Below are 14,285 nucleotides of genomic sequence, written 5' to 3'. Positions count from 1 at the left end.
CATCTAAGTTACAATAATGAACAAACACAATCTGTTTTAATAACACAAATTATTTTTAGTTCTTTTACATACTGAATACATTCAAACATTCATGGTGTAATTTGGAAAAAGTACGTGAACCCCGAGGCTAATGATGTCGACAATAGCTAATTAGAGTCAGGAGTTGGCAAACCTGGCAACCAATTAATAAAATGAGATTGTAGATGTGGGTTAGAGCTACTTATAAAAAGCACAAACATTTTGAGTTTGCTATTCACGAGAAGCATCTGCTGACGTGAATCAAGACGTGCAAAAAAAAGAGATATCAGAAGATATACAATCTTGAACTGTTGCTTTGCATAAAGACTTGAAGACCTTAACCCAACAGCTGTTTTGTAATGAAGAATGGTCCAAAATTCCTTCTGAATGTTATGCAGGTCTAACCGTAGCTGCTGGAAACACTTGATTGAGGTTATTACTGCCAAAGGAGGATTGACCAGTAATTAGATCTACTTTTTCCACAGCACTGTGAATGTTTAATGGGATGTGTTCAATAAAGACATGAAAGATTATAATTGTTTGTGTGTTGTTAGCTTAAGCACATTGTGTTTGTCTATACTTGTGACTTTGATGAATATATCACATTTTACGACCAATTAATGCAGAAAACCAGCCAATTCCAAAGGGTTCACATACTTTTTCTTGCCATTGTAAATGAGATGTAATTAAAAGATTTAAAGACAAAGCAGTTTGAAAAAAAAAAAAAGATCCTTTATTTTCCATTAGCTTTTTTCATACATTTGTGGTATAATAAATAGACAAGGGGGTATAAGTCAATTTCACATATGTTCCTTGCCATTTCTGAATGATAATGCTTTTCCCCCACACTGCAAACAGATTTTCATAGAATTTACAACCAAAAATAAAAAATAAAGCTTGACACAAGCTGAAAATACTGCCACCAGCTCTCTGTACTCACTGTCAAATAGACCTTCCGAGCCATGATGCTGTAGAAAATCCTCAGGAACAAAAAATATATATATTTATATTTATATATTCACAGTTTAAGTATTTACACAAAGGAAAATGGGCAGAAAAAAGACGTTTCTACAAGAAACAATCTTTCAAAAGGAAGTACAAATCTGTTTTATGTACAAGATGCATCATTTTCTTTAAATTAGCTATTCAACCCCTTTTTTCGTAGAATGATCCCTGAAAAAGTCATTTTAAATACTCAATTTGTCGCTTGTAAAAGCAGAACGATGCATCACTTCCCATCAAGATAAAAAAGCCTAATTTCTTTATACAAACAATCATATCCTGTACAATATAAACATATTTAAAAGAAAGAAAACCAACGGGGGGGGGGGGGGGTTGGGTTTAATGTAAAGGACGTTAGCTATCCTCTTAGAAGGTTTATAGCTTGGTCTTATGAGTGAGTGCCGGTTGGTTTGATGGGGGTGGAAGCTTCTAGTGCATTTATAAACATAACCAAGTCAAACAAGAATAGCAAAGTGACCAGATGCTGCCTTGCAAAAGTCCTCTTTCTGGAGGAGAAATCTGGCTGTAACAGCTCTTTAAACACATTTTGATGGTTAAATACGGAGCAAAATGCTTATGGAACTCAACAGATCACCCAAAGTATCAATGAACTGAAGATTTCTAGATACCATCTACGGACACAGACCTGTGTGGAAACAAGTTGAGAAAGGTTTGCCTTTGATGCTGTGACACTTCAAGGTCCCCAAGTACATATTTGGCACTGTATTTGACTCATTGATCTTCAGGGTCTACACCAGACGATTTCAGGTTGACTTCAACCAGAGCAGCTTTTAAAGCACTGATGGACCTAATACTCCAGGGGCCTTGATTATTCTAAACACTGGTTATGTATGAAGATGCATTTACCTAGATTTTCAGTAAAGCGTCAGCATTTAAAGTGTGATATTATGAATGAATTTAAGTCAATGCACACATAGAGAACACTTAATACTATGAGAACCAGAGTCATACACCAGGGTGAATCTCATGGAACATGTCCAGGTAATATTTCACCCTAAAGTAATAAAAAACAAATAAATAAGAAATTACTTTTTTTTTTTTTTTTTTAGGGCCATTAAGATTTTTTCCTATAATGACAATATTTTCATGACAATTAAAGTACACTTTCACACATTCACATTACTGTATTATGAAAAAATTATGATATATTAATGAATTTATACATTGTTAGTTTGTTGTACTGCCTTTAATTTATGATATTTAAAAAATCTGTTAACTGCATGCAGTAAAATATACTGTATTACAGTATAGAGAATCTAATGAGAGTTATCATTGTGAATAATTACTAGAAAACTTCAAAGTAAAATCTCCAGACACTTTACAGTAAAGAGAACTGGTGGTGGGGGGGGGGGGGTTGGGATATGACTTAGATGTGTTTTCATGAGATTCACCCACTAACTGACCTGAAACCAGTGCAGGTGGAATTTGCCATCTGTATTAAAAAGAACTGGTAGAGAAAGAGCTCTCGTGAAAATGCAACAGAAGTTTGCAGTACCGCATAATAGCAGCACTGTATTGTCGACACTGGCAAGAATTCCCCCATTATAGAAAATTCAGCACCAGTGAACCAATGTATATGAAGCCAATTGCACCTACAAAAGTAAAAACCAAAGTCTTGACTTGAAAAAGTAAGCTGACACATAAGATGATGCAGAATTATTAATACGCTGTACCTCTTGATTGTTAGCAAAGTGGAATCTGAATTTAAGCAGCTTTCGGTCTTTGCAGCTTGAAGACGATAGGGGGCAGTGCACACACTCAAATTTGCATAACACTTTTGGTAAAAATGTCACAATGTATTAAATGAGAGAGTAAGTGTAGTCTGTAGTGTATTGTTTGGTTTGCTTTTGATCCTCAGAAAAGATCGAGTCGGTAGATGTCACACAGCTCTGGATCAAGAATTGCGGAGGGAGCGTTTCACTTTGTGTAAATTTGACTGAGCTTTGGACCTTGTCTACTCATTTGTTTTGTGGCCGGCGCAGGTGTGCTTTTGTTAAGCTGTTGAATGTTCTGCAAACTGAAGACAATCAACCCAAATCCCCCAACATCGATTAGTGTCACAAAGAATGCTAAACTTAGTAAAATCTTTCCTGGTAGCAGAATTTTTGCATAAAGTTGTGAATATCTAAGTAAGCTTGTTTCACACAGAATGAGGGGGATAATGGACAGAGAAGCTATTAAAAAATATTTAAAACTGTGAATTTTGTGCGTGTTGGACAGATACAAGCAGCTTAAAGTGTTCAGGGTTAGAGTTCAGGGACGGGGAGGTCTCTCCATACCCGAACCGCAGAGGAAAAGGAGACTGACACAGACCTTGAGCTCCACGTGACAAAGTGTGCCAAACGGGCCGACAGCAAACCTAGTGCCCAAACATTTGGGGATAAATATGGTATTTTCGTACATACAGAGGTCAATGGAAGAGTGGTAGAAAACTCATTTTTGAAAGAGCACCTGTAAATTGTAAACAATCATGAAAAAGTACAAAAAGAAGTCCCAGACACTTAGCTGCACAATATAAATTTAGTGGATGTGTTGAATTCCACCCACTGATTCCTCTGTAGCTCCCTGCGGTTATGGCATGGTGTTTACAGAAGACTGGCGTCTGGGCTTTCGGGGCAGTGCATGTTAAGTTAGTTCTCACCTATCCAGCTGGGGTTAATTTAATGTTCCCCTGCAGTTCTCTGCACCACAGAGGCAAGGTATCTTCTCGTCCTCGATGGGGAACTTGTAATCATATGTGATCTCCTCGTTAACATTTATTGGCTGCCGGGAGTAGATGACGATCTTTTTCTGTGACTCCACAGTGATGACTTTGGCATAACAGTTTGGCTAAGAGACACAAAGAACAACAGACAAGGTCAATATGATTTCCACTTTCAAAATTAGCCATTGCTCAAAAAACAAAACACAAACCAAAAGAAAAGAAAACATACAAAATAAATAAACAGCATTCAAGGTCGTTAACTCACATTGCAACTGTGATTGATGAAGCGGGCGAAGTTGCCACATTTGGTTGCGTCTATAATGGTATCGTGATCCACACGGAACATGTAGCTACTGCCGATGCCCTCTTCCTCATATCGCTTCTCTCGCATGTCTGCAATAACCTGTAAACAAAGAAAAGCCATTAGGTACAAACTGCCCAACAGCAGTTATGCTGAAAGTCTGGTTAAGTTTGTGCTCACCTGTCGGATATTCTGGCCAACATATTCAATAACCATCTCATCAGCAGCAATAGGTTCCATGGCAAACAATCCCCAATCATGAATGTGACTTCTGCAGAACCGGATCTTCTTTTTACGGAACTGTGGAGAAGTTGTGACTCATTAGATGTTGCTAAAGGCTCATTTGCAAGAAACAAATTGCTGGTTTTCAAATTAAAGGTGCACTCAGGAATTTTTTTTGCTGGCTGAAATGACACCTAGCAGCATGGACACAGCATCAAGTTAAAGCAATAGCTTTCAGTTACCGATGCCATTGTACAAATGCGCTATTATCAGCCGATGAGTGAAAGGGTCTGTTAACAGGGTTAACCATCTACTGAGACATCATGTGATCTCAACATGGCAGCCACTACGAAGCAGCCCATCAATATGTAAAATATAACATCTTGTATTAGGCTACTGACATGACTAGATTCTTCATCTCATGTGAGTGTAAATGATTTCAAATATATTTCTTAAAAGTACCATTGATTCTTAAGGGGTAAAACATTTTTAATGAGAAAAAAGTACTGAGCGCACCTATAATTTCAATCTTTGTTCTTACCTTAAGCTGGTTAAACTTGAGGAGGTCGCTATCGCAACTGAAGGATGAGAGCAAGCGACGCTGTTCAGATCGCCGCTCCGACCCTGCCCTAGAGGATGCTTGGGGCTGTGCTGGAATACTCTTCCCCTGTGAGAAAAACACAAGCAAAATCCCATCAGGGCCTTTAGCAAACTAGCTTAATGAAATATTGATTGCGAGTAAACATCAGTATGTCATCACTGCTGCTCACCTGAGTGTCCACATCAGGCTCTTCTGACTGTAGGCGTGAGCTGTTCAGATATTTCATTTTGTCTTTCTTGTCGATTTTGTAGTAGCCCTCACTACGGGCGCAGCCAGTGACATGATCCCATATGCCATCTTCTCTCCGCTTTCGCTTCACCCCTGACACGCTGACCACATTGGTGGGTACAGAGGAGTCAAGGAAAAACTACTTTTTACCAAGAACAAATAGGTCTTTACATTAGTGATTAATGCATCATTACAAACTCAAAACTACACAAATGTATTTTAAAGACATCAATTTCATAAAGTTTAAAGTGGATGTTTAATACGCTAAGATAACTATAATAAACCATTCATATGTTTATATCCCTAAAAAGATTATTTGCTAAAACTGCTGTTTTTGTTGTTGTTTTCTTTTTTTTTTTTAGTGTCTCAACATAACAACATTAGCTCAATCATTGGGGTAGTGCTCCTGACTAAAAAAAATTACTATGGGGCCATTAGCTTCTAAACTGAAACACTTAGGAGCCAAATGACTGTTTTTAGTTGCCAAATTCCAGAATTGCTCAATTTAGATGGTTGTTCAGAAGCAAGTAGAAAGTCAAAGAAAGACAAAACGTAGAGGAAAAAAAACGATATACACCGATCAGCCACAACATTAAAACCACTTGCCTAATATTATGTAGTTCCCCCTCGTGCCGCCAAATCAGCGCCAACCCGCATCTCAGAATAGCATTCTGATATGATATTCTTCTCACTACAATTGTTGTGATTATCTGAGTTACCATAGACTTTGTCAGTTCAAACCAGTCTGGCCATTCTCTGTTGACCTCTCTCATCAACAAGGCATTTCCATCTGCAGAACTGCCACTCACTGGATGTTTTTTGTTTTTGGCACCATTCTTAGTAAATTCTAGAGACTGATGTGTGTGAAAATCCCAGGAGATCAGCAGTTACAGAAATACTCAAACCAGCCCGTCTGGCACCAACAGTTATCCATGCGATCATCTAATCAGCCAATCATGTGGCAGAAGTGCAGTTCATGCGGATAAAGTTCAGGAGCTTCAGTTAATGTTCACGTCAACCATCAGAATGGGGAAACAATTTGATTTTAGTGATTTGGACCATGGCATGATTGTTGGTGCCAGATGGGCTGGTTTGAGCCAGACTGGTTCGAACTGACAAAGTCTACGGTAACTCAGATAACCGCTCTGTACAATTGTGGTGAGAAGAATAGCATATCAGGATGCTATCCTGAGATGCGGGTTGGCGCTGTTTTGGCGGCACGAGGGAACCTACACAATATTAGGCAGGTGGTTTTAATGTTGTGGCTGATCAGTGTATTTATATATATATATATATATATATATATATATATATATATATATATATATATATATATATATATATATATATACACACACACACACACACACACACACAGGCGGCCAAAAGTTTGTAATAATGTACAGATTTTGCTGTTTCGGAAGGCAATTGGTACTTTAATTCACAAAAGTGGCATTCAACTGATAACAAATTATAGTAAGGACATTACTGATGTAAAACAGCACCATTACTATTTGAAAAAAGTCATTTTTGATCAAATCTAGACAGGCCCCATTTCCAGCAGCCATCACTCCAACACCTTATCCTTGAGTAATCATGCTAAATTTCTAATTTGGTCAAACACAGCTGAAAGCTATTTGGTTCGTTAAATGAAGCTTAACATTGTCTCTGTGTTTGAGTTGCCGCAGTATGCAATAGACTGGCATGTCTTAAGGTCAATATTAGGTCAAAAATTGCTAAAAAGAAACAGCTTTCTATAGAAACTCGTCAGTCAATCATTGTTTTGATGAATGAAGGCTATACAATGCTTGAAACTGTCAAAAAAAAGATTTCATACAAAGGTGTACACTAGAGTCTTCAAAGACAAAGGACAACTGGCTCTAACAAGGACAGAAAGAGATGTGGAAAGCCCAGATGTACAACTAAACAAGAGGATAAGTACATCAGAGTCTCTAGTTTGAGAAATAGACGCCTCACATGTCATCAGCTGACAGCTTCATTGAATTCTACCCACTCAACACCAGTTTCATGTACAACAGTTAAGAGAAGACTCAGGGGTGCAGGCTTTATGGGAAGAATTGCAAAGAAAAAGCCACTTTTGAAACAGAAAAACAAAAATAAAAGGTTAGATTGGGCAAAGAAACTCAGACACTGGACAACAGATAATTGGAAAAGAGTGTTATGGATCTTAACCCCATTGAGCTTTTTTGGGATCAGCTAGACTGTAAGGTGCGTGAAAAGTGTCCAACAAGACAGCCACATCTATGGCAAGTGCTACAGGAAGCGTGGGGTGAAATGTCACCTGAGTATCTGGACGAACTGACAGCTAGAATACCAAGGATCTGCAAAGCTGTCATTGCTGCACATGGAGGATTTTTTGATGAGAACTCTTTGAAGTAGTTTAAGTTTTTTTCATGTTATTAATGTCCCAACTATACATTGTGATCAGTTGAATACCACTTTGGTGAATAAAAGTACCAATTTCTTTCCATAAGAGCAAAATCTGTACATTATTCCAAACTTTTGGCCACCAGTGTATATAAATACAGACAGACAGATAGATAGATACCAGACCCAGAGGCTACAAAATCCCAAACTCAATGAAATCCCAAGTGCAGTTTATTGTGCTACCCGAGTTGAAACCTGTTTCGTAAATCTTTTCAGTTAATTAAAAAGACTGGTTCAAAAGAGTCATTACAATAATCATTACAAACTCAAAACTACATAAATGTAATAAATAGATTTCTAATTTTTGTCACAATTATTTATTTTTTGTTGCATTTGCAACCATTTTAGTCGTAGTCTGGAGCCTGGTGGGGTGAATTTGGGGCAGGACTTACTGTTTGTCAGATGGAATACTGGGAAATTACAAACAACAGCTTTATTAAAATTCTACAAGATAGTCATCAAGATCCTGGGAGACATTAATAATTAGACAATAAATGTTTTAAAGATCAACAGAATGTTAAGACTGTAGCAGTAAAGGATATGAGGATGGTTGACCCAGAGAGTGTCGTTGAGCCAGTCATTGCCATTGTCCTGCTGAAGCATCTTGTCGTAAGTGACCTTAAGGTAGAGGATGTCCTCCTCATCGATACCGTTGTTCCAGATGTCATACAAGATGGTCATCTCCTTGAATTCTGAGCGGGGTAGGAAACTGGGATGGGGTGGTGTTGTCACAGGGGAATGCATGGACAACAACAACTCTTGCCACCCTCTCCTCTGTCGACGTGTCTTCTGAATAGGTTCCTCCACATAGAAAAGCCTGTCCTCCACCTCATGAGGTAGGACTGTCTGAGTTCGGTCTTCTTCTTCCTCAAAGGCCATGGCTGTGGAGTCGCTGTCTGCTTCTTTGAGCTTCTCTGAAGGAAGCTCTGGGTACAAATGGTTTACTGGTAGGTCTGGAGGCAAAGAGGCCACCATTTGAGCTGGAGGCTCTTGGGCATCTTCAGGACCGACCATAGGCCCCTTTTTAGACTTGGGTCGTCCTGGTTTCCTCTTGGGTGGAGTAGCATCTAAGGGCACAGGAACATCTATCGTTGGAACAGGTATGTCTTTTTGAGCAGGGGTGGAGTACATTTCTACAGAAGATGGGGAGGAGCCTTGGGGAGGCAAAGTTGCCTCCTGAAGTGAAGCAACAGGAAGGGGAGGGCCAGGGAAAGGAGAGGAAGCTGCATTGTTAGGTAGGCTGGCATGAGGAGAAGCACTGAGCAGAGGCTCTTTAAAGAGAGACTTCTCCTCCAAGCTCTCAGAGGAGGCCTTCCTGTGAATGGGAAGGCCTGCAGCTAAAGCAGCAGATTCAGGGAAAGCTGGAGTGAAAGTAAAGTCTCTACCTGGAGTTCGAGGGATCCCAGCACTGAGGATAGGGGATTGGGCGGGGTAAGAGAAAGGGCTGCTGGGAATGTGAGGGGAGCTCAAGCTGTTACCTGTTAGCGGAGTGTCGCTGCCTGGTGTGACAGGAACTGTATCAGTGCTTTGCGACTTGCCCATACCTCGAGGCTTGTCCATAAGGTCTCTGCCTGGCGTTCTTGGGATGTCCTCTTCCGTAGGCAATCGCCCACGGACAGGCAATTCAGGCAAAGCCTCCGGTGGTGGAAGAAGGGAACGTGCTTCAAGGACATTATTGGGGGGAAACGGCAGGTGCATGGAAGAAGCAGGAAGAGACAGTGGGATTGAGGCCTCTGATTCTAAGGGAACTGAGCCATCACAACCTGTGGTATGGGGGAATTCCTCCTCTACGGGGATCTTTGGTCGGTTGTCCTGATCACCGTCTCCAAACGAACCTGTTGGCGTGGGTGGCCGCAGGCTACCAACATCATCAAGATTTGTTTCAGCTTTGGGCACTGAAACACTGACCTCCAAGTCAATGTCGGGATCCTCAACTGGAAAGAGATGATAACCAATCACCATCTGGCACATAAACACAATGCTTAACTGATACAGGTACATCAATACATCAAGAGGTGCTTTTCCACCATCGGGGCAACGGTTACTGCTGCTGAAAGGGCCTCGTGACACAATTATGGTTTCGTTTGGCATTGTGGTGCTGCAAAATCAGAATTTTAGTTGACTGGACAAGAGAATAATCATTCCTCTCAACGTAACTAAAGCTATTTCACCAGCACAATTCTTCTATCCTGAGAACTGTTTACTAACCATGCTGAGAAATACATGTGAGGAATGGCTGTAATCGTACCGTACTGAACCGTGTTCAAGCAGAAATGCTATTGGAACCGTTACTCAGCGTGCTCAAAACCATATGGCTCAATGGTGGAAAAGTGCCTAATGTAAAATCAAGATTCTGACCTGGCACTCCTTTGGGTGATGGAGTTTGAATGATTTCAAAACCAGGTTTGACTGAGCTCACTGTACCACCAATCTCAGCCTCTTCTAACCCCTCTGTTGACTCCTCCTCTGGGGGTGGTCCTATGGGAGTACCGGGGGCTTTTACATCAACATCCTCCTCTTCATTAGACGATGAGGATGAGGAAGATGAGGATGACGATGAGGTTCGCACTTCATCTTCATCCTCCATTCCTAATACTCTTTCCTCTTCTTCCTCTTCTTCCTCCTCCTCCTCTGAACTTGATTCATAGTCAGACGAGCTCTCGCTCCCAGAGGAATCTGAACCAGATTTGGAGGATGACGAACTAGAGGCTTCTGAGGGAGGAAATGTGATAAAAGTCATTACCTCAGGCCCATGACAGTGACCAAAAGGACACAATATTCATCACCATTAAACTTAAGAGTCATTACCGTCATCTGAAGAGTCTGATGATTCACTCTCACTAGAGTCTAATTCACTCTTTTTGTCGTCATCTTCCTCTTTCACGATATCCTGAGAGGGCAGGTTTGTGTTAGGGTCAAATAAATCAGTGTGTTAGATATAAAGCCTGATAACTAGATTTTTACTATTTCTGAAGAAAATGAGAGTAATGTCTTCTGTACACAATGCTGTCACAATGGTCAAGTGTTGTGGGTGGTTGGCAGGACAATGCTATTCAATTACTAAGCTGTTCTGCGTGTTTTAGAATGTTTCTATGTGGTTGCTAGGGTCTTCTGGGTGGTTGCTTACTGGCTCAAGTCCAAAGAGCACATCCCTAAGTCTGATCCCTAGATATGGCTTCAAAGTATTTAGGATTTTGGTCATTTGTTTTATCGTCCGGCAGGCGAAAGTTGTATTTAAAAAAAAAAGTGAAAGTACACCTCTCCCCCACATGCCACACGATTTGAGGCATCACTGATGTACATAGCATGAACAGTGCTGGGTGAGTTACACACCAAAGCTGAATACTTTAGCTCAGGGGTTTGTTCAAATCCTTAACCCTATGTAAGAGCAATAATAATAACAATGCTTGCAAACCGTTGAAATAGCACAAGCAGTTTAAAATCACAGGTGCTCACCTTGCCAGAGGACAACCTCTCAGAAGCATCTTCATCTGGCTCCTCTTCATGATCGGACAGTGATGACTCCTCTTTACCAGAGGTTTCCTCCTCCTCCTCACCCTCACTGTCCAGCTCCAAAGGCCTGGCTGGCCTTCGCTTGGCAGCAGAACCACCGCCATCCGCTCTGGATCCATCCGGGCGAAGTTCTGTTCTTTCTGATTCTGAGAACCAGTCACACCGAGTTAGTTTTTTGCAACAGAATGAAACCATGGAAAGCATTCTTACTTAAAAATCAAAAGATCATAAGTGTGTATATGCTGTCCACTTATCTAAAGGTGAAGGGTGTAATTTCTGCACCACCAATGGCACCAAATGAATTGAAAAAATAATTACTTTCACTAATGACCTCAATGTTTTCAAACAAGTTTCAAACACATCCCTTCTTCCATTGCTCTCAAACAAGTAGGTCCGCCCCAAACTTACATCACTGGTTACGCCAATGTTGTTATCAACACTTCCATCAAGTCAGTTTCTTAGATCACTAAACTTTAAATGAACTAGGCCCTTCACATATATTCCTAAAGTTCTTGACTAAATATATGAAAATAAAATAACATGGCAAAATCACACCTTCATCCTCCAGCTCATCATCGACAGGTGTGGATGGTCTCACTCTCTTGTTGTCATTGGTTGATGTTGGTTCAGGGGGCTGTTTCCTCTTTACCTACAATTAAATGTGTAACAACTGATAATCAGCACCTTAAAAGTACAATGGCACAGGTATAACAAGTACTAACAAATGAAAAGTTTGGTAGTTTGATACCTTGAAGGACGGTAGCCTGATGGCACCACGCAGGCCGATGCCAAGCCCCATACTCTCAAAGCCCATACCCTCAACCTTGTTCCAGTTCTCTAGCAAGCTAGAGGATATAGTCTCTTTGGGCTTGGCCCGTTCTTTCTCCTCATCCTTACTCTCACCTGTCTTCACAGGTGTAAGTGTAGCCTGCAGGCACAGAAACATGATGTCAAATGATTTGGTTGGTATTACTAACATCATATCAGAAGGGTAAAGGAAATGTTAAGGAAATGATGAGCTTCCAAGCTTGTCATATACTATCTGCCCCAAAACAGCAACAGATGTGCTTTAAATTGAGTAAACAATTTAAAGAAAAACTTAAGACAAGCATAAATAATTTTGTTGCTTTTTCAGACGCCACTGACATATATACTCTGACATTACTTATCATTTAATAATTTATATAAAACATTAAATATTAAGCTAAGCTTCATAATTTTTCAAAGTATGCAGTGCTACGGAGTGTTTTTGATGGAAGAAACATTTAAGTGTGGACAATTTATATTCTTCAAAAAATGTACACGGCTAGTGGCACAGTGCAAAATGCACCCCTGTACACTTGGTATAATTTTCATGTTTTTTCCCTGTTTTAGATTTTGCTAATTTTCAAAGGCTTTCATAAAAACTTGAGGACACTAAAAACATTCTTGCTTGCAATCTGTGACATGCTTGGTATATGCTACAAATTTAAATTACTTTACCACAGAATTAGCCAATCAGAATCAAAGTCTTCCAGAGAGCCACTTAAAAGAATACATGTAAAAAATGCTTCACTCACCTTTGCAGAACGCTCCTGTTTGTCCCACCACTCATCAAACGCCCTGAAGGCCACCACCTCCACCATCTTACGGTTGAGATCTCTTTTCATTATGGCCTTGAGCTCTTTGACAATAACCATAAGCACTCCATCCACAGTGGCTTTGTGTGGGTCTTCCTTCTGGTGCTCATAACCCGGCGGTGGGACAGAAGGATTGAACTTGGGTACAGTGGGCAGAGGCCAGGTTTGCCCATGGCCCACACCAGCAGGGGTACCAACCATAGATAGAGGTGCGTACGGGCCCCCAAACTGCATGGCACTAGCAGCAGCCCCTGCTGTGGCCCCACTCATGAAGTGGGGGTAAGGATACAGTCGCTGGCTCTGTGCAATACGACTTAACATCTGAGTCTGCATTTGGAAGGACATATGAACGCTTCCCCACTGTGGTAAGGAGCTCATTAAGTCCACCTGCATTATGGGCATCATGCCAGGGGGAAAAGTGTGCAATGGGTGTAGCAATGCATGAGGGGCAGCCAGGTGTGGAACGGTTGAGTGGGGTGGAAGAGGAGGAGGTGGCAGGAAGCCAGCCTGTGGAGGGGGCAGAGGGGGGAACCCTGGTGGGGGCATGGGAATGGTCTGGATTGGCGACAGGGCAGAGTTGACCACAATGCTTTTGGCACAATCCCCGCTGGCAATGGGTGTGCCAGGCATCTCATCGTCAGATATCTCCATGTCTTCACCGGAGGACTGATTGCCCTGTGTCAGAAAATAACATTTATTCTGTTAGAGCATGGTGGGATCTGGTGAACATTGATAAACTAGTCACCTACAAAGGAAACAGGTAGATAAATACTATCTATGGTGTCTAAAGGCATAATTTGTTTTTCTGCGTTCTGGGTCATGACGCAAAAGGTCGAGCACTTGAACATGAACCCATTCGAAGCATGCGCATTACTCTTTCAGTACGGTCAACGGCAGGCGCATGCACCTGTCTGCGTGTCAAGAAAAATCTTGGCCGCACGTTGACAGTTTGTGTAGACTGCTGATGATGAAATTTGCGTCACGCATACTGTGCCTGTTCCGAACAGCAATGTGGACAACCGAAGTATAATTATTATTTTTTCATTTTTCTCTGTGTCGTTTGCATTTAGACAGCCACAAGAACAGTTTTACTGGGTTATCAATGTAGATAGTAGATTTTAAACAATTTTGTGGAACAGCACTATCCTGATGGTCCAGCTTTTAAAAAGCTGGAAGAAAAGCACAAAGTGAGCTAATGGCTGGCCATTGTTTCTCATGCTGAACTGAATGAAAGAGGAAGTGAAAGTGTGCTGCTTTTAAGCAGCATCGATTGCAGGATCATATTTCATGGGTTTGCCGTGCCGTACAGGGCTGGGGGCTCTAATGCAAACACAAGTTCATTTACAAGAAAACGTCATTATGCACTGAAATCCCTACAACTGCAGACACCAGAGAATGCCAAATCTTGAATTATTCTATGAAATACAATGCTTAGTATATTTATACAGTTTAATATGTAGGACTTTTACTGGGTCAGCATAAACAGAGAGTGTGTAGAACTTTCTACTTTGATTAAGCACCATTTTCAGTGCGCTGAAACATTTAAGTTGCAAAATCACATCTCATACAAGGGCGTGTGCTTGCAATAATACCAGGTATTAGACACAA

At 40.9% G+C, this 14,285-nt stretch overlaps 1 protein-coding gene across 6 annotated transcripts in view; it reads right to left on the bottom strand.

Moving 5' to 3' along the window:
• Positions 1-104: 104 nt before the first annotated feature.
• LOC127433402 (histone-lysine N-methyltransferase SETD1B-A-like) overlaps positions 105-14,285 on the bottom strand; it is a 32,244-nt gene continuing 18,063 nt past the window's right edge. For 2 of the 6 annotated variants that reach the window (XM_051685276.1, XM_051685275.1), the window contains 12 exons: positions 12,618-13,352; positions 11,807-11,986; positions 11,614-11,707; positions 11,002-11,204; positions 10,354-10,435; positions 9,904-10,257; positions 8,089-9,479; positions 5,039-5,215; positions 4,810-4,935; positions 4,227-4,346; positions 4,011-4,148; positions 105-3,870 (listed from right to left, as the gene is read on the bottom strand). In XM_051685276.1, the coding sequence (XP_051541236.1) occupies positions 3,697-3,870; positions 4,011-4,148; positions 4,227-4,346; positions 4,810-4,935; positions 5,039-5,215; positions 8,089-9,479; positions 9,904-10,257; positions 10,354-10,435; positions 11,002-11,204; positions 11,614-11,707; positions 11,807-11,986; positions 12,618-13,352 (3,774 nt within the window). In that variant the 3' untranslated portion in view covers positions 105-3,696. The remainder of the gene's footprint in view (positions 3,871-4,010; positions 4,149-4,226; positions 4,347-4,809; positions 4,936-5,038; positions 5,216-8,088; positions 9,480-9,903; positions 10,258-10,353; positions 10,436-11,001; positions 11,205-11,613; positions 11,708-11,806; positions 11,987-12,617; positions 13,353-14,285) is intronic. The other 4 variants (XM_051685277.1, XM_051685278.1, XM_051685280.1 and 1 more) reach the window with 4 other exon arrangements.

The sequence above is a fragment of the Myxocyprinus asiaticus genome, chromosome 43 (assembly GCF_019703515.2).
Source record: "Myxocyprinus asiaticus isolate MX2 ecotype Aquarium Trade chromosome 43, UBuf_Myxa_2, whole genome shotgun sequence".
Classification (NCBI taxonomy): Eukaryota; Metazoa; Chordata; class Actinopteri; order Cypriniformes; family Catostomidae; genus Myxocyprinus; species Myxocyprinus asiaticus.
This window is presented reverse-complemented; position numbering and strand designations above follow the sequence as displayed.